This window comes from Pituophis catenifer, unplaced genomic scaffold (assembly GCF_029215685.1).
Source record: "Pituophis catenifer annectens isolate HBS135680 unplaced genomic scaffold, rPitCat1.0.hap2 SCAF_2, whole genome shotgun sequence".
Taxonomy (NCBI): domain Eukaryota; kingdom Metazoa; phylum Chordata; class Lepidosauria; order Squamata; family Colubridae; genus Pituophis; species Pituophis catenifer.
The window spans coordinates 225,751,350-225,779,336 of record NW_027256882.1 but is presented as its reverse complement, the minus strand read 5'-3'; the positions used below and the strand labels follow the sequence as shown (position 1 = coordinate 225,779,336).

Genomic DNA, 27,987 nt, shown 5'->3' with positions numbered 1-27,987 from the left:
CAGCCGGTTGGGATTGGAGGCGCTCGCGAGCCAACCAGAGGCCGCCCAGGCGTCCGTGAGTCACCGGCGGCAGCGGCGCGCAAGGAGAGCGGAGCGGGGAGGCTGGTATAAGAGCGGCGCCGAGCTGCCCTCCCCTTTGTGTACGTTCTTCGGCTCTTCCTTCACCGGCACGACCGGTGTGTGTGCGTGCGCGGGTGCACGCGCGCCGCCTTGCCCGGCACCTCCTGGATTTCTGCTTCTATCCCCCCCTTCCCCGCCGCCCGCAACCTTCCCCCCTCCCTCCCCCCCGCCGCGCGCGTTTTTGCCTCGGACTGGAATTGCCTCCTCGCATCGCCGCTGCATTGTCTGCTTCTGGCCGCCCTACCTGGAGCCTTCCCCCCCCCACACTCCTCCACCCACCTACCTACCTATCTACCCTCCGGCGGACGCTCTTTACCTTTCTCAGAAGGGGGAGGGCAGCGAGGAAACAGTCCCCCCCCATCCCCGCCTGCGCGTCCGCCTTCTGCCCCGAACTTGTACAGTGAGGAGGCGCTGCACGATGGACACGTTCTGGCGGCGGGGACTGAGGCCGGGGCTGCTGCTGCTGCTGGCGCTGGCTTGCCTGCGAGGAGCGCGTGGTGAGTAAGGGGGCTCCGTTAGCTCGGAAGCTGCCGCGGCTCCCGGCTGTCTCCCCGGGGACGCCTGGCAACCGGGTAGGCGGCTGGGCGAGGGCGGCGGGACGCGAGCGAGCCGGCGCGGTGGCTTTGCCTCTGGGGAGCGGCGGACTCCTTCGTTTCTCCAGAAATGCCTCCCGAAGAGCAGGAATTCTAACGCACACGCATATACGCGAAGGGCTACGTGCTCTTGCGCCCGTAGTCAACATCCCTTTTTTTTTTTTTTCCTCTTGCCCGTCCGCCTTGCCCAGACGTCGGGTGGAAAGGCGGCGGCGGGGAGGGGGTGCCGCTTTCCACTTGGTCTCGGGTGGCAGTCGTGGGAAGCCTCGCTGCTGCCGGAGAAGAGTGCGTGGTGAGAGGAGCAACCTGGCCTCCTGCGGAGGGTGTCCCGGCCTTTCTTTGTTCTGACAGCTGTTGTGGGCTCCGCCGTAGCTTTGACCCTGAAGTTGAGCCCTTTTGCTCAAAGGGGAAGCTCCTCAAGTGCTCCCTTGCTCCCCCCCCTTTTCCCGTGGTTTGGTACATCTGAAGGGAACCTCTTCAGTGTTGGCCGTAGAACTTTCCATCTGCCTCTAGGGGGGGAAGGCAGGCCCTTGAAGAGTTCTGTGTCGCACCATATTGTTGGTGGGGCTCTCAAGAGGACACTAGTGTAATATTTTTGTGTGCTCCCTCTCTGTGTCACTAATCAGGAACTGTAACTGTGGTTTAATGGCATTTATAACTGTAACTGTAACTTAATGGCTGGGGGGGACAGCATTAGGCTCCCAAGTGAGAATGGGGTCAGCAGAGGAGTTACACAGAAGAGGAAGGCTGTAGTAGCAGATGATGAGAATACTGTCCCTAAAAAGAGATCAGGGAGCTACTTCAAATGAAAAATGCAGATAGTAGATACTAGTGATAGATCCCGGGAACATAGTTTGGGCAATGTTACATGGCCTGCAGGGACCAGAGACACACAGCGCATTGTTCTCAGCAGTATTTTAGTTGGCATATGGAGCTGGTTTTGAAGGCCAGTGATGTTTTTAATTAATGGTTGAAGATGTGTTTGAGTGGTTTAATCATGAAATAGCTACTCCCTTAAATAATAATCCTGGTCTGCTTTTCTCTGCTTGCCTAACTTTCTTGAACTGTGCAGCTGGAGAGGATAAAAACTGGGAGAAACTCCCCCACTCAATTAAGAACTTCCCAATCCTTCATGGTTCTGCTAGTTCCTAGTAGTATAAGTCTACGCAAAGCAATTATCACAAATAGGATTGCACTGTAAGTTCTGTAGGATGGTGACTTGCAATAATTGTTGGCAAATGTTAATTTTATGGCTGGGGGAGGCCATTTAAAGCCAAGCTAAAATTCCTAAAATAGGAACAGGTAGGTGAGATTGTTTTGTTTATTAGAACAAATTCTTTGGACTCGGCTACATTATGACTAGGATTATTGCAGATGGATTTGCAGTACTTGGCCACATCACGGTTTGCTTCCTTTCTGTAACTTGAGTAACCTTTTAACTTTAGCACTTGAGAAGCAAAATGCCAATCCACCAAAACAGTAATCCTCCTTCCCTGCCAATTATTCCATTGTAAACATGCTGTGTGTGTAAAACTTACAATACTTGTAAAACTTACAATACTTGACTGTGGTGTAAACATTTCTAGACTACAGTCTTTCATCAGATATAGAAAGGAATGGAATCTTACATTGTATTTGTTTCCTAGTGTTTTTTTTAATCCCTGCTTCACTGGAAATCATTAAGGCCTGAAAGATTCCAAATATACATTGATAAGTTTCTTTGTGGTGGTTTTTAAATATACAGTTCCGCTGAAGCAAGCTTTCCTCATCATACCACTTAAGAACTTTCTTCTTTTTGAAGCATTAGTAATTTGGCTAAGAAACGTAAGTTTCAAGGCCAAGTAATGCCAATACCAAGTTACACGTGTATCTTCCAAAGGCATTAGAGTAGGTGTGTGCTGCATTGCTATCAGTAGAAAGGACAGGCAGGGCATCCAATTTTTAATGTCGTTCTAGCCCTAAAGTGGAAAAATCCACAGGATTCCTGTAAGCATAGATAATGATCAAAAGATCATAAGAATTACAGTTCTTCATTTTTGTTTTTAGTGTATTTGTTAATGTAAAAGAAAATATTGGCTGTGAAAGAATCCTGGTTAGGAGTGTTCAAAACTGTTCAAAATGGGTATTCCAATATTTCCACAATTGTGATGGTATTTCAACCATACAAGTAATCCTCAATTTACAACCATTTGTTTAGTACCAAAGTTACAACAGCACTGAAAAAAGTGACTTATGACCAGTTTTCACATTTGTGACCATTGCAGCATCTCCATAGACACATGATAAAAATTTGGGTGCTTGGCAACAGGCATGTACTTATGGCAGTTATACTGTCCCGGAGTCATCTGATCACCATTTGTAACCGTTCCATCTGACTTCCAGCAAAGTCAATGTGGGAAACTTCGTTTAACAACTGCATGGTTTACTGTACTTAATAATCTTGGCTAAAAAAAAGTTGTAAAATAGGGCAAGCTCACTTAATCACCTTACTTAGCAATGGAAATGTTGGGTTTCATTGAGGTAAGTTGAGGACTACATGTACTGGAAAGTTTCAAGACCTCAAATGGGGTGTTTTAAAGTTGGAATACTTATGGTGGAGTCAAGATAGTTTTGGCACTCTTTGATAAGTTCAATGCAGCCATCTTGACCAGACCTACCACCAATCACAGTAAACTAATAAAATGAAATATATCAAGTAGTTAAAAACATATTTAAAACAGCTCTCCTGCTTGTGATTAAATTTGGAATACAAGAGTTGATTGCCCTTTGCAGCATTGAATATCATGAGCTAAAGTGTCAGTTTGGGCATTAGATTTGGCATGAACTTTCGCAATGGGTATCGGCCATCTTTAACTTTTGTGATGTCCAAAACCATATGAGCTGCAGAAGCCTTTCATACATGTTGTATGTTTGTCATGTTATTTCCTTACAAAGTAAACGATGCTATAAAAAGTGCTGAAAGAGTAGCTAGTAAGCAAAAAAAAAAAAAACTAAAGGAAAAGAACAAATAAAATCTTATTAAACTACTCCATTGTGTTTATCTTGCCATGTATGACTATCCTTGCTTCCACTATAATAATTCATTGCTTTGTTCTTTAAGCTTATCTTTTTTTTTTATTTTTTTGAGAATCATCAACTTTCTCCAATCATGACTTTCTTGGTTTTTCCTTTCCTTGCAAGCCATTTTTCTTCACATATGTATTTATTATACAATTTAATCCTTATACATCTATATACTCTAAAGGTATTTATAGACAATACTTTATATAACAAGGTGGACATACACTTGTTTTCATATATGACTACATATTTTCAGTTCTTTCAAGTTTAATTCATTCCTCACAATAAACCATATTTTATGAGTACCTTTTTACTAGACTTTTTCAGGATTTAGAACAATGTTTTTCAAACTTGGCAAGTTTCAGTTATGTGGCCTTCAACTCCCAGAATTCTCCAGGGAGAATTGTTCAGAATGCTGGTTGGGGAATTCTGGGAGTTTGAAAAACACTGCTTTAGAATCACTCCTTCATTCTCTAAAGGTATACAAATTCATCCATTTTCTTGCATTTCTACCATTGTACTGGTAATTGTTCATTTCCCTTTTCTTGTCAAATGCAAACTGTTTGACAGGAGATTTTCAGAGAGAGAAATGAAAGCCACACTTATTGTTTCATCTCACATTGCAAGCTGCATTTATTCATAGTACTGTACTCTGAAACAAGGAAAGTTAAAGTGAGGATTGTGCATTTTGCAAAACTTGGTCTGCTTGTTGGGATTATTCCAATTAATTACACATTCAGAGCTTTACACATCGGGAAGGAAGATCAAGACTAGGTCCTTATATGTGCTACTCAGCATATATAAACACTTATTGACTTACTTCTAGCGGTTTTTGTAATTTAAATTTGGTTTTGACAAGCACATTCCACAAGAGTGGCATTTAAAGAAAGCTATTTAAATTGTGGAGATTAATGCATTCATTGGTTTTCTATTCAGGGAGAAGCAGAGATCTAGCTCACAGCTTTAATAATAATCAATTTTGAAACAAGCTTATGTATTATGACAAAAGATGTCTATGCTTGTGTGAATGCCTTAACTTTAATTTTAATTCCATCTACCTAATGCTTTACTCAAGAGAGAGGTTGTTTTAAAAGTCTAAACTTCTAATATTTTAAAACTTTAAAAACTCCTTAATCTTGGGCCTCATGAGGTGGGATTTGTCCAGTATAACTTTTCCCAGATCTCCATCCCTCAGTTCTGGAGAATAACCACAAGTAGTCCTTAACTTGCATTTTGTAACAGTTCAAAGTTACAATGGCGCTGAAAATTATTTTGACTAGTCCTCACACTTATGACCAAAGCAATATCTCCATGGCCATGTGATCAAAATATGGACACTTGAAAATGGGCATGTACTTCCAATGGTTGCAGCATCCTGGGATCACATTGCCATTTGCAAGATTCCCAGTTGGCTTTTGGACAAGGAATGTCAAGGAACAGCTGGATTTGCTTAAGGACTGTGTGATTCATTTAAGGACCACAGTGATCCGCTAGTTGACCATTGCAAAAAAGGTCACAAAATTGGACACAACTGCATCATTCTATAATGGAAGTTCTGGTCTCCAATTATGATCACAAATTGAGGACTATCTGTACCATGTATGTTGACCTTTTCCTAAGTACTTGGTGTGCAAGAAAAGTAGAAGAATCGTAAACTGGACCTTGCCAAAAATCAGCTTAAAGATAACTTGCTGTTTTAGTGAATGCTAAAAATAAATACAGCCTTGTTAACCTTCAGGTGACAAAAGTAAATATCTACATGATGCAACAAATTAGGAAAGGCTTGCATCATGCTGTATACTTCCTTGGCCTTTAAAATATTAAATTTCAAGGAATTCCAGACAGATAACTCTGACTGAAAACCATGTCTTATTGTATTTCATTCAGATTATTTTAATAGGGGATGAGGCACGGTATAATGGTTCTTAATTATGCCCTGTGTGTAGAAAGCCCAAGCACAAATCCATCCTAAGTTTCACTGTATTAAAAAAACAATATTTTTTACTATTATGGTTAGTTAGTTGCCCAGTGAGCCAGACGTTTAGACTGAGTCCACCTATTGAATTCTTCCCAAGGACTTGAGATAGGCAGATGTTGATGTTTGATGGTGTTACAGATATTGTTGCAGGATATAAGTCGCTCCAAATAAAGCTACCTTTTGCAATTGATGGTGATTTTGTCAATATCAGTGTTCAAGTCACGGTCCAGATATTTCGAGATTGCACCCAAGGCACCTGTTACCATTATCTTTGCTTTCTTTTGCCATAGTTGTTCTATTTCTATTTGCAGCTTTTTGTATTTTGTGATTTTCTCTAGTTATTTCTCTTCTCTTCTGCGGTCTGTGAGAACTGCCATGTCTACTATCCAGACTATTTTGTGTTTTTTTATTGACAGTTGTTAAGTTTGGGGAATTATGTGACAAGTGCTTATCTGCTTGAATTTTAATATTGTTTGCCGCACAGTCAGCCAGATGTTTAGACTGGGTTTGACATTTTTATCCACCTATCAAGGCCTTCCCAAGGTGGTGGTATTAAACTTTTTAGGGATTACACACTAGGTAGATCTTTTTCTGCCAGTGTTTTATAGGTAAGATATGAGCAAGCAGTAGCTGTTCCACCCCAAGGAAATGAAACTTGTAATTTTGCTATATTGGAAGGACTGTTGCCTCCGTGGCGGATACATGCTTCAATTTTATCTGTGAGATGTCTCAATTTAATCTCTGGTATCTTCATATGGAATGGGAAGTTTTATCATAAGAGATTCTGTAAAACTGCTGCCAGTTTGAGGTCAGTAATCAGTGATCTAAAATTGCTAAGGCAATTTTCTCTTATTCTTGTATATGATGAAACAACAAACTTGTGTTGTGCCAGATATCAAGCATCCATGTAATATGGAATTGTGTCCTTGATAAATTTATTGCTCTTAACAGAATAACAGAGTTGGAAGGGATCTTGGATGTCTTCTTGTCTAACCTCCTGCTCAGGCAGGAAACTCTTTACCCGTGATGGCGAACCTATGGCACGTGTGCCACAGATGGCATGCGGAGCCACATCTGTGGGCACACGAGCATTGCCCTAGCTCAGCACCAGCATACATGCACCTGCCAGCCAGCTGATTTTTGGGCCTTCCGGGCCCACCGGAAGTCAGGAAGCCCACCCAACTTCCGGTGGGCCTAGAAGGCCCGTTTTTTTAACCTTCCCAGACTCCAGAGGCGTTCTGGGAGACTGGGGAGGGTGAAAAACGGGGCTTCCGGGCCAACTGGAAGTCAGGAAACAGGCCATTTCCAGCCTCCAGAGGGCCTCCAGGAGGGTGGAGAAGGCTGTTTTTGCCCTCCCTAGGCTCCAAGAAAGCCTCTGGAGCCTGGGGAAGATGAAAAACAGGCCTACTGGGCCCACCATGCCATCGTGTGCCAAAAGTGGGGGGAGCGCCGAGGGGGGTCACACACGTGTGTGTGGGGGGGTGGGATGCATTGAATTATGGGTGTGGGCACACGTGCACAAGAGCCTCCCGCACTCTCCCCGTTTTTGGCACATGATGGCAAAAAGGTTAGCCATCACTGCCCTATACCATTTCAGACAATAGTTGCTACTCAATAGTTGCTACTATTGAGCCAAGTACCACCTATTCTATACCTGTGTGTTTGTTTTTTCTTGCCTAAATGTAGAACCTTACTTTTTTACCATTGAATTTCATTTTGTTAGATAGGGCTCAGTGTTCAAGTTTGTCAAGATCCTTCCGTATCTTAAGCCTATCTTCTGGAGTGTTGGCTATTCCTGCTAGCATGGCATCATCTGCAAATTTGATGAGTTCCCCTCTATCCCCTCATCTAAATTATTGATGAAGATATTGGAGTACTGAGCCTAAGACAGAGCCTTGGGGTACCCCGCTGTATACTTCCCTTGATGTAGATGCAGTTCCATTAAGGATTGCATGTTGAGTGCGATTTGTCAGCCAGTTACGAATCCATCTGGTGGCGATACTGTCTAATCCACATTATCCTATCTTATCAAATAGTAGATTGTGGTCTATTTTATCAGATATGCCTTTCTGAAGGCCAAGTAAATTATATCGACAGCATTTCTCTGGTTTGTTAATTTTGCCACTTTGTCAAAGAATGCAGTAGACTTCTCTGGCATGATCTATTTTTGGCAAACCCATGTTGGCTTTCTTTGCTTCTAGGTGTTCACAGATTTGTTGCTTGATTATCTTTTTCCAAAATCTTCCCAGGTATTGATGTCAGGCTGATAGGTCTGTAATTTCCTGGATACATTTTTTTTCCCTTTTTTGGAGATGGGAACTACATCAGCCCTTTTCCAGTTATTTTATTATTCTATCATAGTCTTATAAATAATAGTAGTTGGTTTTTTTTCCTTTAGCAGTAATGTATATGGATATCTCTGTAATTAAAATCTGAAAAAAAGGGGGGGGTTAGCACCTCTTTCAAGATCAAAGAAGGGAACAGTTCTTAAGTCTACAAAGACAATATATTTGATGTCCAATTTATATTTGTATAACAGTGTTGCAGCTATATTTTTTCCTCCGGTGCAGTTTGCTTTCAGCATCAAAAGATAAGTTCTTAAATACTTTTCTGTTTAATCTTTCAAAATGACCTCTTAGTTTTTAGTACTTACTGCTAGAGTACACTTGAAGTACAATTTTGCAAAACAGTTTCTCCATTTTTGTACCAATCACTGACAAATTATGTTACTGGATTCCTTACTTGGCTCAATTTACTTTCCCATTGCTGAGGAAAGAAAAAAATTGTTTTTTTTTTTAAACCTTCAGTAATTTGTTATCTTTATCCCAGGATGAATGGGGTACTTTATAGAATATAAATCTTCTTAAAACCCAGGAGTAGGCAGAAGATATATTTAGATTTGCTATTTATCCCTTGGATGATGCTTTGGTTTATGTTCTGAAGTAGCTTTTTCTCGATTGATGTGGAAATGAATGATTTAACTAGAATATCTGAATAAGATTGATTTTCTAAATAAGATCAATTTTCCAAATTGAAAAAAATATTATTTGAATCAGATTTTGCTTGATTTACAGAATGGTTCATTCATAATGAACTCTAATTTTATTCTCTTACTCGAATGTCATTTCCAGTATTTTAAAATATTCTCTGCATTTTTTACAAATACATAATTGTATTGTTTATTTGGTCAGTGATCAGCCAAAATACAACTATGTTTTATACAGTTTCTCCAAGGTAATTAAAACCTTTCTCCTTTTTTTTTTTTTTTAAATTGATTTATATGCCGCCCTTCTCCGGAGATTCAGGGCGGCTTACAGTGCATTAAGCAATAGCCTTCATACTTTTGTATATTTTTATATAAAGTCAGCTTATTGCCCCCACAAACTGGGTCCTCAGTTTACCTACCTTAGAAAGGATGGAAGGCCGAGTCAACCTTGAGCCTGGCGAGATTCGATCTTACTTTAATTGCAGACAGCTGGTGTTAAATTACAGTGCTTAGTCTGTTGAGCTATCCAGGCTCCTTAAATGACATGTCACTTTCTCAGCTCTGGGAGTTTTATCAAGTTTTGAGACTGGGTGCTAAGCATTCCTTGTACTGTATATACAAGTTTAGAATTTAGAAAGGAAATTGTATTTGATTTAAAAAAAGCTTACTCTTCTGAGTTCTCCAAATATTCCATAGATATCATCCTCAGTGTTGCATAAAAGATTCCTTAATAGATTAATACTTTACCTAACTCATTTTTTAAGTGTTTAGGTATCTTCTCTTGGAAATGGGGTGATCTAGAATTGCTGTATAGATAGATAAATAGAAGTATGTACATATGCCTCCATCCATATGTGAAGCTGTTTTATAAAAATGCTTTAAAAAGTAAGTCTCTCGAAATTTCCTTATATTATCTCACATTGATTATTTGCCCAACATATTGATTCTACTAACTTTTAGAAATAGCTATGTCAATCTTAGCCTAAATCAAGTCTAATAAATAATAGTAATAAATAATGTATCAGAGCTGCTCCTTTTTCAAAACTGCAGTATTAACTGAGATGCATGAATAATTGCATTTTAGGAGCAATCACTTCATAATCACTTGAAAAACTTTACTTTAGTTCCTAGATGACTGGAATTGTCATTCTTAAACTTTGACATGTTCTGCTGCTTCAAAGTCTATTAAATCTAATTGTGATCTATTTCTTAATCCAAGGTACAAGGGTAACATGTGATGAATCACAATTTCAATGTCACAATGGCCGCTGCATAACTCTGGTGTGGCGATGTGATGGGGATGAAGATTGCTCTGATGGCAGTGATGAACTAGCATGCGGTAAGCTTAACATGGCCACAATGACCCAGTCTCTTAGTAGTAGGGTTTGGTTTTATATATGTCTTTAAGTCATCTTAACTCTGATGACTTCCTGGACAAGTCCCTGCAGTTTTCTTGGCAAGGTTTTTCAGAAGTGGTTTGCCATTTCCTCCTTCCTAGGTTTGAGACAGAGAATGACTGACCCAAGGTCACTCAGCTGGCTTTGTGCCTGAGGTGGGACTACGACTCACACTAATCACTACACTAAACTGGCTCAATCCTACTAGCAAGATATTCTTATAAATAAGCATGGCTTGGACAGCCAGCCAGAAAGAACAACAATTATAACAACAACAATAGTGGTTCAAACTTTAAGAAGAGTTATCAAAGCATCTAACCATGTAAAGCAACTGTGAAAATAGTAGCCATAATCTGAATAGTTTAGGATAGAACTGCTAGTTATATCAAGAGTTTCATATTGACCTTGGCATTGAAGCCCACAAGCAGAACTGGGCTTCTTGTAATGCCATTTCTTTGACCTGAATTAGACAGAAAGAGCAGACATTTTTAAAAATTTATGTACTTATTTATTTATTTATTTATTGAATTTATATTGCTACCTATTAGCCTATGGCAACTCAAGGCGGCTTACAGAATATAAAACCACATTTAAAACAATAAAACTAATAAAAAGAATTAAATAAATTAATAAAATATAATATAATAAAATCACCACCACCACCCCGTGACAGCAGATCAAACAAGCCATTTAATGGGCTCCATCCCACTCTAGGTACCCCAGGCCCGCTGGCAGAACCAGGTCTTCAGTGCCTTCTGGAAGAGTATTAGAGTGGGGGCCGTTCTAATCTCTGGGGGAATGATATTCCAGAGAGAGGGACCCACCACAGAGAAGACCCTTCTTTTGGTTCCCACCAGGTGTATATCCCTCGGGGATGGGACCCGCAGCATTCTCTGCCTCCCCGCTCTGATGGGTCGGGTAGATGTGACCGACAAGAGACAGATACCCTCAGATACCCTCAGATACAATTGCTACAAAAACTTCTTTGCTTCTTAGTGTCTTTGCTTCTCAGATCTCAGACCCAATTAAAAAGGGTTCTGTGTAGTGAGTTGAGGCTAACTTAATTCTGCCCTTACGATTCTCCAGGATGCGGCTGGAAATGCAAGATATTGAAAATCTGATTTCCTTCTCATTGTAGATAGAGATAGAAGAATTGAACATACATCTCCTTTTTAAAAAGGATCAAAGATGTTCATATTTTACACAATTGCTTTTCCATGATGCTGTTAGACTCTTGTTATAATATTATCTAATATCTAGCATACACAACTGTGCCTGTGTTATCTAAGCATTGTAGGATGATTATTATATTAGTCTATAGGAGCGAAAAACTAGAGTTTGGCAATGCCTTTTCCAACTAACAAGTAATATTTAAAGGTATAACCTCATGAGCTGTGGTTAAAAGAGTTTAACAATATTGAGTGATAATTTACTGTACTCGTAGGTATCAAAGTTTTCAGGCTATTGCTAAAAGTCTCAACAAACAATGGGTTTTGAATAAATTGTTAACCGAATAGGCACTTACATAACTGTCTCGTATTTATTTTTATCCTGCCTTTTTTACAAATAACTTCAAGGCAGTGAGAATATATCCAATGTACCTTTCTCCTATTTTTCCCTCAACAACAGTCCTGTGAGGTGACTTGGGCTGAAACAGAGTGGCTGACCCAAAGTCACCTAGTTGCCTTTTATGACTACGGCAGGACTAGAACTCGCAACCTCCCAGTGTCTAGCCTGGTGCCTTAACAACTAGACCAAACCAGCTCTCATATATAATCGGTATCTTCATAACTAATCTGTGCTCCGTATCTTACCTCAGTTTAAATCCTACATCAGTTTAGCTATTCTGTAAATCTGATAATGTAAATTTTAGCTCATGAAAACTTATGCCTTTTAATAATATCTGTTAATAAAAAAAGGTGCTATTAGACTCCTGTGTAGTAACTATGATAAAATTGACATATGACTTTCTGAGAAATGAAGCTGTCCCAACAATTTTAAAAAAATCTGACTCTTGCTTGTTTTCAGAGTCCTAGGACTGCTATGCTATCAAATAGGGGTGAGGCTTTGAACAGTTCTGGAAGGGAAAATTTGAAATAACTTTAAAGCAGAGCACTTGAAACTATGTAGCAGAGTTCTTCCTGTATTTTAGGCAAATTTAACAATCTTACTCTTATACAGTGAAGAAGACATGTTCTGCAACAAATTTTGTTTGCCAGAATGGACAGTGTATACCAAACAGGTGGCAGTGTGATGGAGATCCCGACTGTGAAGATGGCTCCGATGAAGGTTCTGAGATTTGCTGTGAGTAGGCTGACATCTATGCAGCAAGTTGACTGCACCATCTTCCCTTTTAAAGGCGGAACTAAACTGCCTATGCATCAATACATAATTCATCTGCATAAAGTAGGCCGTCAGTAAAGATCTATTGTTAGATTTATGTCCCTCCTTTCCTTCAGAATTCACATTCTTCAGATTGAGCTGGCCCACAGATAGCAGATAGGTAGGCCGGAAATAATTTCAGGTTCAAACGTCTATGGCATTATTCAATCAAAACTTCTTCTTTCAATTGAAAGTACAGCTTTACCATTCTAACGTTCTTTGGATTACTTGGTTATGCAAATTTTGTTTGTTTATCTCGCTATCAAACTTCGAGACTGCCCATCTCATTCACAGAATTGGAAGGGACCAGACTGAAAATAGTATTTGAGAACTTTGAATTTAACAGAGAAACCATAGTAATATGATATTTTGTTTTATGATAGAGAGAAAAACAACCATTAAATATGATTATATATAAACCTTAATAACCTAACAAACTGACAGATCCCGAAGAGAATTTCTACTTGGCATAATTAGTTCTGATAGCTTATTATTTTAAATGTCTATAGAGCATCACACATTTCAAATAGATCCATACAATACTATATTAAATGAAGATATGTTCTCACCATAGAGATTATCCCAAAGTATCCTGAAATAGTTAGTATAATGCTACATGGTTTATTTGCCTCTGAATGGGCAATTCCTGCACTTCTGTAGCGGATAATATGCACAGCATTGTGTAGCTTTGCTTTCATGCTTAAAACTGTAAAGAAGTCGCAAACACCACCATTTAAATGAAGGAGGGAAAACCTTTTGGGGATTGAAGGTAACATTTAATATTTTGAAGGTAGACTAATAGAACAAAATGTGTGGGGATGGAATATACAAAGGTTGAGGTAAATTTGGAGACTCTCCTAAATAATTTAGGTATATTTTACGGGTATGTTTGGCCCCAGAATTGTGAGAAGCTGCTGCAACTTCCAAACTTCCAAGTTGTGGCAGATGGGGCTCTAGAGAGTTTGAGAAAAGGGTTTGTGGCTCTGCATATAGGTTACCCTTGATTTGAGCAAATGCCCTGACTCCTCAGACTTAACTGTCTTCAAAAAGCACCTAAGCAAACTCTTAATCACTTCTCAATAGATAGAAGAAAATGTACGTTAGGTGAAATCAGCTGTGGTCCTCTATCAACTCAATGCATTCCTGTATCCTGGAAATGTGATGGAGAAAATGACTGTGGTGATGGTACAGATGAAGAAGGCTGTGGTAAGCCATAGTTACTGGGGATGAAAGGGCGGGTTTAGCTAGCTATGCTATGCCATAATTTCCCCATAAAAATTAGAAAGTGTTTAGTTTCACTAATAGATTCTGAACAGAGATATTATTCCCCCTTCTTTAGTTCCTGTAACTCCTAAAAGTAAACATTGCTTTGGTTCCCTTGAGTCAGTGTTAACTCTTGAACTAGTCCTTGCAGTTTACCTGGCAAGATTTCAGAAGTGGTTTGTCACTGCCTCCTTCCTAGGGCTGAAAGAGAATGACTGGCTCATAGTCAGCCAGCTGGTTCTGTGCTTAAGGCAGTGGGACTAAAACTCAGTCTCTCAGTTTTTAGCCTCCTGCCTTAACCACTACATTAAACTATCTTAGAGTGCAACTAAGTCTTGCTAAATTCCCATTAATGTTTTGAGGAACTGTGACACCTTAAGGAAATATGACATCAGTGCCTAATATAGCAAGGATGTTAGCTTAAATATTACGTAAAAATTGGGCCTTCTATACGAGGCCTAAACCACTTGAAAGAAAACACAATGCTATATCCATTAGAAATATTCCTTCTTTCAAAATGCTATTTTATAGTAGGTTAAGCTATCTTAAAAACGGACATTTTCACTGTATAGGACAGATAGATCATAAATTAGGCAGTTTCATCAGTCATGCAGTTTCTGTGTTGCATACAGTTCTTCCAGTATCTAGTAGCTTGAACCCTGATTGCTGCTCAGCTTGGGCACAGACCTAGAAATTAATCTCACCAGGATAGCAATATTCTGTTTATGTTTTTTACTGGCTTCCCAAGAAGCAGCGCTATTTGCTAAATCAAATTATTTCAACTGTTCCTTAGCCAACATAACATGTAACCCTGAAGAATTCACATGTGCTAATGGGCAGTGCATCTCAAAATACTTTGCCTGCAACGGGCAGGAGGACTGCAGTGATGGGACCGATGAGGAGGGCTGCGCCACTTCTACCTGTGGAGCAGGGGACTTCCAGTGCACAAGCGAAAGCGACATCTGCATCCCAATTAATTGGGTGTGCGATGGGGAAGCTGACTGCACCGACAGGTCAGACGAATCTCCAGAACAGTGTGGTCATCAGCCTATCCAAACGGCGAAGTGTGGGGACAGTGAAATGCTTTGCGATTCGGGGGATGAGTGTTTTCACAAGAAATGGCGCTGCGATGGTGATACAGACTGTAAGGATGGAAGCGATGAAATCAATTGCCGTAAGTAAGAAGCTGTCACTTGGCAGCAGAGGTTTTATTGGAAACCGAAATGATTTTTTAAAATTTATTAGGCTTGTTTCCCACTTTTCCTTAAGAAGCTTAAGGCAAAGTACATAGCCTCTTTTTTGACCCGCAACAACCTTATAAGATCAGCTGGGTTGGGATAGTAATTTGTTTAAGGCCTCCTTACAAACTTTCATGGAGGCAGAATTACGACTAAGGACTTTCCAGCCAGATCCACACCTTAGGCAGTGCTCACTATTTTCACACTAAAACAGAATTTAAACAAAAAAGTAAATAGTGACAGAATCATAAGGCTCTGAAGAAAAATGTTATTGCTTCTTTACATTGATCTTAAGAAGTACAAACATTTAAAACATCTCTCTTCATTGTTTTGGTAGAATGGATTTCTATAGAAAACCTAAATAACTATTGGGCAAAAAAATTCAATGGCTCCACAAAGGTTCCACAAAGATGAATTTATTTATAGTTTTCAGAACTCTTTTCAAATATCACTGACTGTATTTTAATTTTCCAGAGTTTTGTGATAATAAATCTAGTAGCTAATACCAGGAATTGAGTAAGTTTGTACGTAAAATAAATTTATATCATCGAGGAAGTACAGTTTATAAGCAGCATGAATCATTGGTGGTTGGTTTTTCCAGTTAAACAAATAAAAAGACTTGACTAATTTGGCATTATCATTAAAGATGGCAAAGTATGATAATTTGCTTGTCTTTTGGTTAATACTATCTGGAATAGTACAATTTATGTTGTGAAATTATAGGAGTGGCGTTACCTATCAAAAATCTCCATAATTGGTTCTGATTATCATAAGACATTTAAAATGAATTCTGGGATGACATTCATCACATTCAAATCCAAATAATCTTCCTAGAATGTTTTAACTTCAAGTTCAAGTACTGTATAAAAGTGTTCTATCATGGTGAAAAGAATCCTTCGTTTTAATGTATATATGTATTTTTTGGGAGGAAACCTAAAAATGTTCTGTGATGTTAAATTATATAGCAAAATTTCAGAATTTGACTACTTATCAGTCCAACAATTATGGTTATATCTCTGGTTGTGGGGGATAGCTAAAAGAATGTATTTTTTGATATATTGTACTTCTCTAAGAAAAAAAGATTAATTTTAAGAAAGGTTCCTTTCTTAGTAAATTAAGTAGAGATAATCTATTAAAATTTTCTTAATGGTTTGAATTGAGACATGCTGTAGATATTTTATGAAGGAATGACTGAATCTGGCTTATTTGGAACTCAGTTGGTATTGATAACCATTCTGTTTGCAAATATATTTAGTAAGTTTTCACTTGTTGTTCAGTCTCTTAATTCCACAAAATTAATTTTGTTCCCATTGTGTGTAGTGAATATCCTTGTCCTCAAATTCAAGTCCTTGGAAAAGGAGATAAAAAGCCAGAAATTGGTGTTTGTACCATTTCCAAAGTTCTGCAGAATGATGGAACACTTTTAAATGCGTACTTGAGATAATAGGTACTAATTTCTTAACTGTAGGATATAAATGCCACTCTGATCCTAAGGAATCTCATATTAGCACATAGAAGACATTTAATTTTCTAACGAATAAATTGTTTCAGTTAAAACTTAGATCATCAATACTTATTTGATAGAAGTGTGGTCCTTAAAACAGTATGTCCTCTATTCAGCTTCTCGGACCTGCAGACCTGACCAATTCAGATGTGAGGATGGCAACTGTATTCATGGAACCAGACAGTGTAATGGTGTAAGAGATTGCGTAGATGGGACTGATGAAGTGAACTGTCATGTTGGTAAGCAACGAGAACTTTAAGAGTTTGCAGATGTCAGTATGTAACCTGAATATGTAGCAGCCATATTCCTTATGCCATGTTCTAGAGCAGGGGTCTCCAACCTTGGCAACTTTAAGACTTGTGGACTTTAACATCCAGAATTCCCCAGCCAGCTTGCTGGCTGGGGAATTCTGGGCGTTGAACTCCATAAGTTTTAAAGTTGCCAAGGTTGGAGACCTCTGTTCTAGAGAATCTTGTGGTAATTTCCATGAGATATTTCTTCAGTTGGTTATATTTGCTCCCTGGATCATGCCCTTTGAGACATTTATATTACTGCAGATCACTGTCACAACTTTCCTGATTTATCATAAATTAGTATTGATTCCCTGAAATGGATAATTGAGTTATGCCGCATGGAGACACTAAGTTGGGCATGGAGCTATTTATTTAACTGTGGCTTTTCTTTCCATCCTCAGTTAATCAGTGCACTGGACCCGGAAAATTCTTGTGTGGTAGTGGTGAGTGCGTAGATTTCAACAAAGTGTGCAACCAGAAACAGGATTGCAGGGACTGGAGTGATGAGCCGCTCAACGAATGCAGTAAGTTGTAGTTAAGAAAGCCAACTATAAATAAAAATCTTTTCATCTGATTCTAATGAAACAATTTTTTATGTCAAGGAATAATGCAGCACCTATTGTAATAGGCCACATTCCAATCTGGAAGCTCTATAGTTGCACACAGTTGTACAGTTTTTCCTCTTTGAAAAATTTGCATCTCTGAGTCATCCAAATAAATAACAACTTGAATGGCATTACTAGTTCTTCTCCTTTCCAGATGTAAATGAATGTTTGGTGAACAATGGAGGCTGCTCTCACATCTGCAGAGATCTGGTTTTAAGTTACGAATGTGATTGTCCAGCTGGCTTTGAGCTGATAGACAGAAAAACATGTGGAGGTAAAGATCCTGAAAAAGAAAACATTTCTGAAGTTACTCTTTGTTCATATTATGTTGCACTATGAGTATCTTTTTTCCCCCTAGACATTGATGAATGCCAGAATCCAGGTATCTGCAGTCAGATTTGTGTCAATACCAAACTGGGCTATAAATGTGAATGTAGTCGAGGCTACCGAATGGATCCACAAACAGGAGTATGCAAAGCAATTGGTAAGTAGTTGGAAACGAATACTCAACTCAAATTCTGTCGTAGGGTCTTAGAAAGGCATGGCTAACACTTCTTAGACCGATAACTGTTGATCAGATAGGTCTGTTTGCCCAATCCAGATCTATTGAAATTATAACTCCAGAATTGCCAGCTAGCATGGTCAAATGTGAGAGTCCCATCCAGGCTAACATGTTAAACTTGCATTGTGACTCTCTCTGGAGCGTTATCAGCTGGCATTTGGACTCTAGAATACACGGTTCTAGTTAAGATGGCTGAATACATGAGTGGTTAAGCCGACTCCTGCATAAGGCTTGTAACTTTCTTTCAAGAGCTTTTGGGAAGAGCTGTTTCTTCAGCAACTGGCTGTAGGTTTTTATTGCCTAGCTTTACACAAATTTACTCTTGCAGGAGGAGAACCAAGTCTGTTTTTTACAAATCGTTGGAACATCAGGCAGTTTGCTCTCGAAAGGCAGGACTACACCCAACTCATAGGAGACCTAAGAAATGTGGTTGCTCTGGATGCTGACATGGCTGAGCATAAAATCTTTTGGGCTGACGTTGGACCAAATGCAATCCTCAGGTAAACTAACTGTTTAAGCTCTTTCTGTGTGATGGTAAAAACTTAACATATCTGCCATATCTTAAAAAACAATCTCTGGGTTTTTATCTGTATGATAAAAATGCTTCTGATTCAGGGTTAACATACAACCTTCTTGCTTCCCTTGGGGTAACCCTTGGACTTCCCCAAGCTCATCCTACTGAAATTTAGTAACACGTTTTCAATCTTTGCAGCACAAGTGTTCTTTTTAAAAGGGAATAATGCACATAAAAGTAAGCATATCAAACTTCCAATAGCTTACCAGTAAAGCACCTATTTTGACTAGAGGGAGTAAGTCAGAGCTCCCCTTCCAATTTAAAAAGGACTAAAGAAATTGACCCTTCCACCTTCATTGCTTTGCCTTGGAATACCTTTCTTAATTCAGTCTCTAAACAGAAACGAATTCCTGCCACTCTTTAAAAAAGTTTATGGCCTTTCTTAGAGACACCGTACAACATCTGATCTGCACCTAGGTCTGGTCAGTAGTCTGAAGTGGGCTATGTAACTCATTTATAGCTCTAGTTTTTATAGGTCCAAGCAGAGAGGGTAACATTTTGGTTTCTTCTTGGCAGTGGAGTGAAGGCAGCTGCTACTGGTGGGACAGGATCTAAATAGTTCTGTGGAAAATGACATGCTTGGCTCTTAGCTGCTAGCAGTCTGGGTTAATCTAAAACAGGCATGTTCAGCCTTTTGGCTTGCCTGGGCTGCATTGCGTGAAGAGGGATTATCTTGGGCTTCATATAAAATATGTAATATAGTTAATGGATATAAATGCACAAAATAATGTTAAAAGTTTATGATCTTGGGGGCCATATTACTAGCTGTCCAGGGCCACATGCCGCCCAAGGACTGGAGGTTGGACATGCCTGATCTAAATAGAAATGTTCTCCTTGCAATGTTCTCCTTGCTTTCTCCTAAAATCTTGCTTTGTACCCAGTTTCCCAATGTCTTTTGCATTAACCAGCCATCACTAAAATAAAAATCAACAATATGCCTTGTTTCAACTGCTGTTATGTTTGATGAGCTCTTTACGCTGATCTAGGAGAACTAGCTGTAATAATTGTCTAGGAAAACGTTGAAAGCACCATAGAAACTCTGGGCCAACTATATTCCTGACAGATTTTATCCTAAAAAGCCTCGTTTGAACACAACTATCTGAATTTCGTAAGAAGCAATTTTGGTGGCAAAAAAAAAAAAAAAGGTAGGAAAAAATTGAACAGTGGCTGAAGCTAAACTTCCAGGCAAGATTTAGGATTAACATAAAACCAGACATGATCTGTTCTTTGTGCCTTTGCCATATGCTTAAATATAGGATGTTGCATTCCCTAGTGACTGCATTTAATGAAATGTTTCTCCCTAGTGCCTCAATTACTTCTAGTAACAAACCAGTGCGACATCGCCGGATTGTAGACAATGTACCAAGTCCTGGAGGAATTGCTGTTGATTGGATTTACAAGAACATCTATTGGACTGATTCATCCCTGAAGTCCATTTTGGTGGCCAGCCTTGATGGCATTAAAAGGAAAGTCTTATTAAACACTAACTTAAGGGAGCCAGCGTGTGTGGCTGTGGATCCACTTTCTGGGTAAGCCCATATTTACATACTTGGTATGGAAGTATCTGAGCATTAATTCTGAGAACCTTTAAGCCTCTTTAGTAGAATTGTCCTTCAGACACCCTCCTGAAATTAAATCACTCCTGGATTCCTGTGAGACTTGAATCACATGATTTGAGGAGTGACAGTGGAGGGTCTTCTGAGGAAGAGCCCATGCAGCTCAGAAGAAATCCTAAAGTGATTGTAATTTCACTTCAGAATCTCTTTCACAGCTGTGCTAACACTAGCAGCAATGTTGACAAAGACATAGCAGGAGGTGGCATAGCAAGAATTGCTAGTTTGTAATATTAGAAACTTGCCAGTGATGTCTACACATCTTACTTGAGTGTCTCTATTAATAGCTGCTGAGAAAGCAATGTGTCTCTTCGGAACATAAAACAATGCACCTACACAATAGAAAACCTTAAGAGAAGTGAACTTTGTCATTCAGATTCTATAAGTGATATTTGAGCCCTAAGGATAAATAATATATTGGAGGGGGAGGTCCAATTATTCTGGCAAGGTAGCCCAAATTTAAGGTCAAAACTTAAGGTTCAGTTGAAGAATAAACATGTTTGAAAGGAGACGGTAGAAATAAAATAACTGTCTCACAAGAGTAGACTTATGACAGCTCTTACCTGGTTTCTCTTACAGCTTCATGTATTGGTCTGATTGGGGTGAACCAGCCAAAATTGAGAAAGCAGGGATGAATGGACTTGACAGGCAGCAACTTGTGACAACAGATATTGAAAGGCCCAATGGGATTGCACTAGGTATATTAATGTTATTCATACCACATTGGAATTCCTTTCTTAAGGAATTCTTGGAGTTATTGGTTAAATTAGACCAGTATATTAAGGGTTGAAGGCAAGTGACCTCCTGTAATGAAATTCCATGTTAAAATGTTCTCTTTCCTTCCCATCCAAAATATCACTAATACCTAGCTAGGTGGTATTGACCTACCTGTATCTTGGCTTCTGAATGGCCATGTCCATCATCTTCTGGCCATGATAAGAATTCTTTCAATCACTGTTTGTCATGGCTTTTATTTACCCATTGTGTAGTCAGGAATGCTACTTCATAACTTCCCTAGACCTCCAGGTTTAAAGAGAATTGAAACAAGTAGGGAAGTTCTTGGTAAATCATGGTTCTTCTGCCCTAATTACTGACGTGTGTTTTTGTTTAGATCGTGTAAAAAATCGTGTTTACTGGGTTGACTCCAAACTGCATAAGCTTTCCAGCGTGGATATGAATGGGCAAGACCGCAGGATTATATTTGCATCCCATGAATTTCTTGCTCATCCTCTTAGTTTGACAATATTTGAGGTAAGAATCAAAGTTTGCAGACATGTATTTTGAGAGGTTGCAAGATCATATTGAAGGGGTAGTTTACTACTCAGCTGCCTCTAATTCTTTTGAGGGATGGGGAAATTGCATTGCTAAAATTGAATAGACACATTGTGAAATCCTGGCATCATAATTTTACTTTTTTTTTCACATAAGAATTTCAAGGAAAAGAAGTTGGAGAAGCTAGACTTAATATAGGTATTTTTCTTTTTTAAAAAAACACGCACCCAAAAAAATAGCCTTCCGTCCTGTCTCGTTTTATGATATTACTTCTGTATTTCCTACAACCTTTAGGGTTGGTCTGGGTGGGGCAGGAAATAAAGTATGGGAGACAAAGTATGCCCCAGGTCACAAAAAGGTAGCAAATGTATAAGCTGGTGGAGGAAGAAAGATAAGTTCATTTGGAAGAGGTTTCTTTTTTTAACCTATAACTTGTAGTAATGAAATGCATGCTCTTTAGTGTACATTCCATTACTAAAATATGAGGAAGTTAAAAAATAATCCTTCAGTTTGAAATGCTCACTTTTTCTTCCTAGGACACGGTTTACTGGACAGACTGGGAAAACGAAGCCGTGTACAGCGCCAACAAATTTACAGGATCTGAGCTGCAAACAGTAGTAAACAATCTCTATGATGCTAGAGACATCATTGTGTATCATGAACTTGTTCAGCAGTCAGGTAATAGCAGGGGCGCAGGAGTAAAATTCCAAGCAAAAACTGAGTTCTCAAGTTACAGGTGGGAGGAAAACACAGTACAGGTAGTCCTCCACTTACGACCATAGCTGAGCACGGAATTATGGTTGTAAATCATGTCTGTCATTAGGTGGATCACCAGTGAGTCCTTCTGATTTTATGACTTTTTTATGGTGATCATAAAATGCCACAGTTTTTAAGTGAATCCAATGGATGTTTTTTGCTAGAAATCGGAAATAAACACTGGTTTCTGACAAATATATATATTTATAAATCTATATATTTACAAATTTATATATATATAAATCAAGGTTACATGACTGCAGGATGCCATAAATGTGATCATATGACATGGGTGGCCATTAGAAGTTCAAATCCAGATCATAAGTAGCCCTGGAAGTCCGTTGTAGCTTTGGTTGCTAAGCAACCAGTCATAAATCAATGATGGCCTGTATTGTTTAAGCCTCCCTGAGGAGAAAACATTTGGATGATTTCAATCTGTCCTTTGGACTTGGCATCATCATTTCAAAGTGCCTTGCAAAGGCCATCTAGTATTAAAAATAGAAATAGTGCCTTTAGGTGGGCAACTTTGGCAATTGAAGTCCATTGGTCACAAATTTACCATGGTTGCCCTCTCTTGCTTTATAACATAAAGATTGGGTAACTCGATAGAAGCAATATTGATGATTATATTATCTGAATAAGATGAAGTATATTTTGTAATCCTGAAAATGTAAAGAAATTGTATTAATACTGGGACTGTAAAAATTGAATTATAAAAAAGGAATTATTTGAAGGGGAAAGTTGGAATGAATTTGAAATAGAAGTTGGGTTTACTTAAAAAGGGGGTTATAAAAATAAATGGGAAGAATCGTATTTCGGGTAAAATGGCAAAATGATTAATTTTTAGAGAAAGATGATGTAAAACAAATATAAGGAAATATATGTTTAAAAGGGTAAAATAACGGGTAAAGTAGTGATAAGATAAAATTTGGGAAAAATTGATACTAAAGAAAAAATTGTGAAAAATTAATGATCGAATGACTGTTTAAAGTAAAGGGTTTCAATAGATTAAAAAATTGTGATAGGTGAAGATGAGGCGAGGGAGGATGGTAATATTGATTATATATATATTCTATAAAAATATAGATAAAAGGGGAAAAGTAGAATACTGGCAGAAATTGGAGTATATATACTATAGTAAATATGGAGAAAATAAGCTGTATGAATTTTTGACTCGGTCAATACTCTATTCAGAAAATATGTATTTTATGTTTGTGTGTCTGAAAAAAAATAAATTGTTTTTTTAAAAAAAGATTGGGTAACTCATCTTGAGCACGGGATGTCCTGGAAGGGGGAAGGGAATAGGGCATTCCTGTAGTGCCTTTGTAACCTGATCTGAAGTGGGAAGCCAAGTAAGACATCGTAATTATTTCAAATAGTAAGTAGGCCTCAGCTTTTGCTGCTTTGTTAGAAATTGTAGTCCATCCTAGGAGACCTATGTCTGAAAACTCTTCTACCCACAGGGAAAAACTGGTGTGAAGACGAGAACATGACAAACGGAGGCTGTGAATACCTTTGCCTGCCTGCACCCCAGATAAACAGTCGTTCCCCAAAGTATACTTGCATATGTCCCGATGGAGATGCCCTGCAAGACAATGGCTTGAAATGCAAAGGTATAGTCTGTGACTCTCTTTGTCGTAGTGTAGGAAGCGCTTCCGTCCTGCCATCTCATGCATACAACTCTTGCTAAAGTATTAAGTTTGGCCATTAAACAGCATCCCGACTGCCTGGCTTCTGCATTTCATGGATACTGCATGCTGTGTAGAACATTAAATCTGAACATCAGCCTGATTTAATTATCAGCCATGGTGTACCTGGATACAAGCCATAAAAAGCTTCTTCTCTGCCAGGGGCTCATAAGCTCCTTGCCTCAAACGCTGATTGGCAATCATATAATTGTAATCTATAAAGAGGCAAGATGTTTTGAATAATCAAATTCTATGTAAATACTAATCCAGGGTCTTGGATTGCATAATTGCAGATAGCATTCTGATTTGAATGTAAAACCACAATAATATGCAAGTCAGCTATGGCACACTAAAGGACACTGTGTTTTGTGTGCTGGTGGTGATAGATTTGCAGCTTGATTCAAACAAATTTACAGTAACCCTTGATTGAGTAGATCTTTCCATTCTGTTGAATTGAAACTGCAATCCTTGCTTTTGTTTTCCGCAATGATTCTGCTTACCCAACTGGCTAAGAAGTGATTCCTAGCATTACAATACCTGATCTTAATGATATCCTTGCTTGTTGGCTACATCTTCATAGCGCAATAAATCTAACACCTTTCAGGGCCAGATTAACTAAGCCTGCATGACCATACTCATCTGCTGTGGGTATTCCACTTCCACCCCAAAAATGGGGGGTGGAAATGAAAAAGAGCCAATGCAGAGCTTCAAAATTACCGATCTGTAATTTCAGGTACAGGAACTGCTGTGGCTTTCACTGAGACAAAAGAGAGCAGCAGAACAGACAAACCACCTGGACCACTTTCTGGAGGTATTGGTCCTGATCCAAGGCAGCTCAAAAGAGTTGGTGGTAAAGCAGGATAAATTAAGCCAAAGATTTGACCTCAGAAACAGTAATGAGCAGCTTCTAGTCTTGCTGGGATTATTTCAAGGAATGTGGATCTAGAGTGACTTGGCTTGATTTGGCAAACCATTTAAGTTCTTAGAGAATACCTAGCAAAACTTTTGGTGAAGTTGTACCTTAGGCCTTGTTTGCAGTGTTCTTCACTGCCTAGGTAGAACATTCAAAACAGCTAGTTAAAAGAAACCATTTTAGCAATACAAAAGGAACAAAAAGCAGGAGGAAAAAAAATAAATTCCAGACTCCTGCAGAAAAAGGCCCTGAATTAGAATCAACAGTTTTTTAACTAAAGCAAACCAATTTCAGTAGGAAGTTTGAATACCTTGGAAGCAAAGTCACATCTAGTTAGACTTCCTGCAGCCATGGGATGTGGAGAGTGCTTGGCTAGATCTTTGTGAGGAGTTGAGCAGCTTTATGGTCCTAAGTATTTGATCCTTCAGATTTAAAAACAAAACCCAATTTAAACTCTGAAACAAATGAGCAATGAAGCTGCTGAATTACCTGTACACAATTCAGGTAGAGCTGCTAGGATTCTGCAAGTCATATAATAGCTATGTGGGCACTCCAAGTTCTGATAATCCAAAAACAAGGCTGGGTCCAAAAATAATCTCAGGGTGCAAACATACGATGATCCTTCAGTCATGTCAAAGGTTCATTACTTATTGCTGAGACTAGAATATCCGATTTCATATTGTCTGGGTTTTCAGTTCTTTTAAAAGTATTTGTGGATGCTCATTGGGTGGAGCTTAGCTGTCTTGCAATGTCCGTCCATCTCTGTTGGTCCAATCTGTTCTTGTTATAGCAAGGAAGATGGTCATGTCAGAAGAATGATGAAATATTTTTGAACAGATAATGAAGTGATTGTGAACTGAGCAGAAACTGCTGATATACAGCTGATATAAATCAAGGCCATTTCCTGAATTACGTAATTTCTTTACTGGGCAATGCTATGTTCTAGATAGCAAATTTGATCAGACTATCCATAATGATAAATATATTGTACTGTAAATTGTACATTGTAAACATATTGTAATTGTTTTCTTTCCTTAGGTCAAAATCAGAGCAGTCCAGTATCAGAAGAACTAGCTTCCTCAAGAAGTACGTCAGCAGCATGGGCTATTCTTCCTATCTGTAAGTATGAGGTGGTGCCCTGAAATCAGGAGAAAACATTTTCAGCATGGGTTTTTTTTACACCACCACCATGTTTTCCTTTGGGATATAAAATTATTTTTGAAAAAAGCAATATATAGAGGTAGCGGGAAGAGCATAGTGGTCAGAGAGCCCAAATAGCGTTGGAAGAAACCACATCTAGATCCTGACTAGGTAGTAATGCCCAGTGGATAGTCTCCCCCTCATCTTCCTTTCTCAGCCTAACTGGCCTCACGTGATTATTGTGAAGAAACAAAATGGAAGGAGAGACCATCATGAGATTCTTGAGGAAAAGGCATAATACAAGTAATGAAGTCTTAGTCTTTAAGTCTTACTTAAAACAGAATAGGCTTTCCAGTTGAATTTTTAAAATCTCACAATTTCTCATAGTACTATTAGTAACAGCAGCAGCAGGAGGCTACTTCATGTGGCGCAACTGGCAACAGAAGAATATGAAAAGCATGAACTTTGACAACCCAGTGTATCTGAAAACCACAGAGGAAGATCTCTCTATAGATATTGGAAGACACAGCAGTACAGTTGGGCACACGTATCCAGCAGTAAGTGAACTCCTACTATTTTCCTGATAGAAAATAGAGTTAATAGAGTTAACTCTATCAATTTCCTTACTGATAGAGTTAAAACAGGTGACTGTCTTGGTACCCAAAATATAAAGAATGATTTTTGGAAAATCATGAAAAAGCTTTTCACAGTTCTTCTGGCATCTGATTAGGGATCCCAACAAGTGTTGTAGTCTGTATTTATTCCAGGATATGGATTTTTAAAGATTAATCCAAATCTCAAATAAATCCTGACACTTGGGATAGATTGTCATGGAGAAGATCAATCAATATGGTCACTAAGAGTCAACAATGACTTGATAACCTATAATCAGTCAATAAGTTTCAAAATCTGCCAAGAACTGCTTTTCAATTGAAGGCTTTAGGGCACCTAATCAACATGTTTGAATTTACATGTTTAAAGCTTAACAATGGCACTTGATGTAAAACTATCAGGCTCGAGCTTCAGCAGTATTTTCCTCAGCTCCACTCCTTGGTTAAAAGGATATATGGGGTTTGTCAATGAGAACTGATGGCACAGACAAGCTTGTGTTCATATAGTTTGCAGGGGTGGGGTAGAAGAGAGATTCCCGGTGGCATGGGCCACATATCACATTTGGAAGAAAGTGAGCAGAATGTGCAGTTCTGGATAAGGAATATGTTGCAGCACTCGGTGGTATGGTCAATTTGTTAAGCCACAGTTGCATTTAGAATGCAGTTTTTATGTGCTTTTGTCTTCAAATGAAGGGATGTACATTACTGAAATGTAGTGGAAAGTTTGGAGTTTTCAGGTTACCCTCAGCAATAAACAACTGATCCCTAAACCTTACCTACCTGAAACACAGGTGCATTCATCTGGGATATAACTTTTCTTTTCTTCACAGATATCAGTTGTAAGCACAGAGGATGATTTATCATGAATCTAGTCTACACTTGCATTCTACACTTTTGCATGGTAGCCAGACAGTGGCTGAAGAGATCCTTGATGAATGAAGGCACAGGTGGAACAAGTTCACAAAAAACACACTTTCATACAAAGTTATAAAGATCTGTGTTCACTATCAACTTTTGATGGTTCTTACTTACCTGTAACCCTTGAATAAATTTAAGTATTCCCACCACTGGCTATGTATAAAGCACTTTCCAAGAAGCCATATTATAGTAAGTGCTTCAAAAGTACTAGCTGTAAATAATTGTACAGGCCCAATTGTAAATCATCCGGGGAAGGGATAGTTTATTAAGCACTTTGGAATAACATTTCAATGTAAATTATTGTATAATTTTTTTTCAATGTTTGGAAAATGGCAATAGGAGAAAACGGGTTACTCAAGATTAATTGCCAAAAATTTGTAAACTAACTTTTGTATGAATTGTGAATTTGTCCTCCCTGAACCACCTACAGGGGTGTGCAGAGGACAACTGCTCTGTATCAGAAATCACTGTAAATTTCAACACTGAAATGAAAAGAGGCAAAACTCTGTATTATGACTCGA

The 27,987-nt window shown here is 38.8% G+C and overlaps 1 protein-coding gene across 2 annotated transcripts; it reads left to right on the top strand.

The window, feature by feature from the left end:
- The first annotated feature begins 142 nt into the window (after positions 1 to 142).
- VLDLR (very low density lipoprotein receptor) lies at positions 143 to 27,972 on the top strand. Of its 2 annotated transcripts, XM_070938622.1 has the most exons (19): positions 144 to 617; positions 9,957 to 10,076; positions 12,316 to 12,438; positions 13,600 to 13,722; positions 14,573 to 14,953; positions 16,638 to 16,760; positions 17,216 to 17,338; positions 17,574 to 17,693; positions 17,778 to 17,903; positions 18,310 to 18,481; positions 19,860 to 20,084; positions 20,748 to 20,866; positions 21,280 to 21,419; positions 21,977 to 22,118; positions 23,660 to 23,809; positions 24,618 to 24,695; positions 25,836 to 25,916; positions 26,325 to 26,494; positions 27,379 to 27,972. In XM_070938622.1, exons 1-19 carry the CDS (start codon positions 539 to 541, stop codon positions 27,412 to 27,414), a joined length of 2,631 nt encoding a protein of 876 aa, XP_070794723.1. In that variant the 5' UTR covers positions 144 to 538; the 3' UTR covers positions 27,415 to 27,972. The 2 variants fall into 2 exon arrangements, with proteins under 2 accessions (XP_070794724.1, XP_070794723.1); XM_070938623.1 differs by lacking the exon at positions 24,618 to 24,695 and having other exon boundaries at positions 143 to 617.
- The last annotated feature ends 15 nt before the right edge of the window (positions 27,973 to 27,987 follow it).

Excerpts from the sequence above, each read along its gene's own strand:
- VLDLR (XM_070938622.1), top strand. The coding sequence starts at position 539 with ATGGACACGTTCTGGCGGCGGGGACTGAGGCCGGGGCTGCTGCTGCTG. Across the intron at positions 13,723-14,572 it reads TACAGATGAAGAAGGCTGTG|CCAACATAACATGTAACCCT; the intron begins GTAAGCCATAGT and ends ACTGTTCCTTAG. Across the intron at positions 14,954-16,637 it reads AAGCGATGAAATCAATTGCC|CTTCTCGGACCTGCAGACCT; the intron begins GTAAGTAAGAAG and ends TCCTCTATTCAG.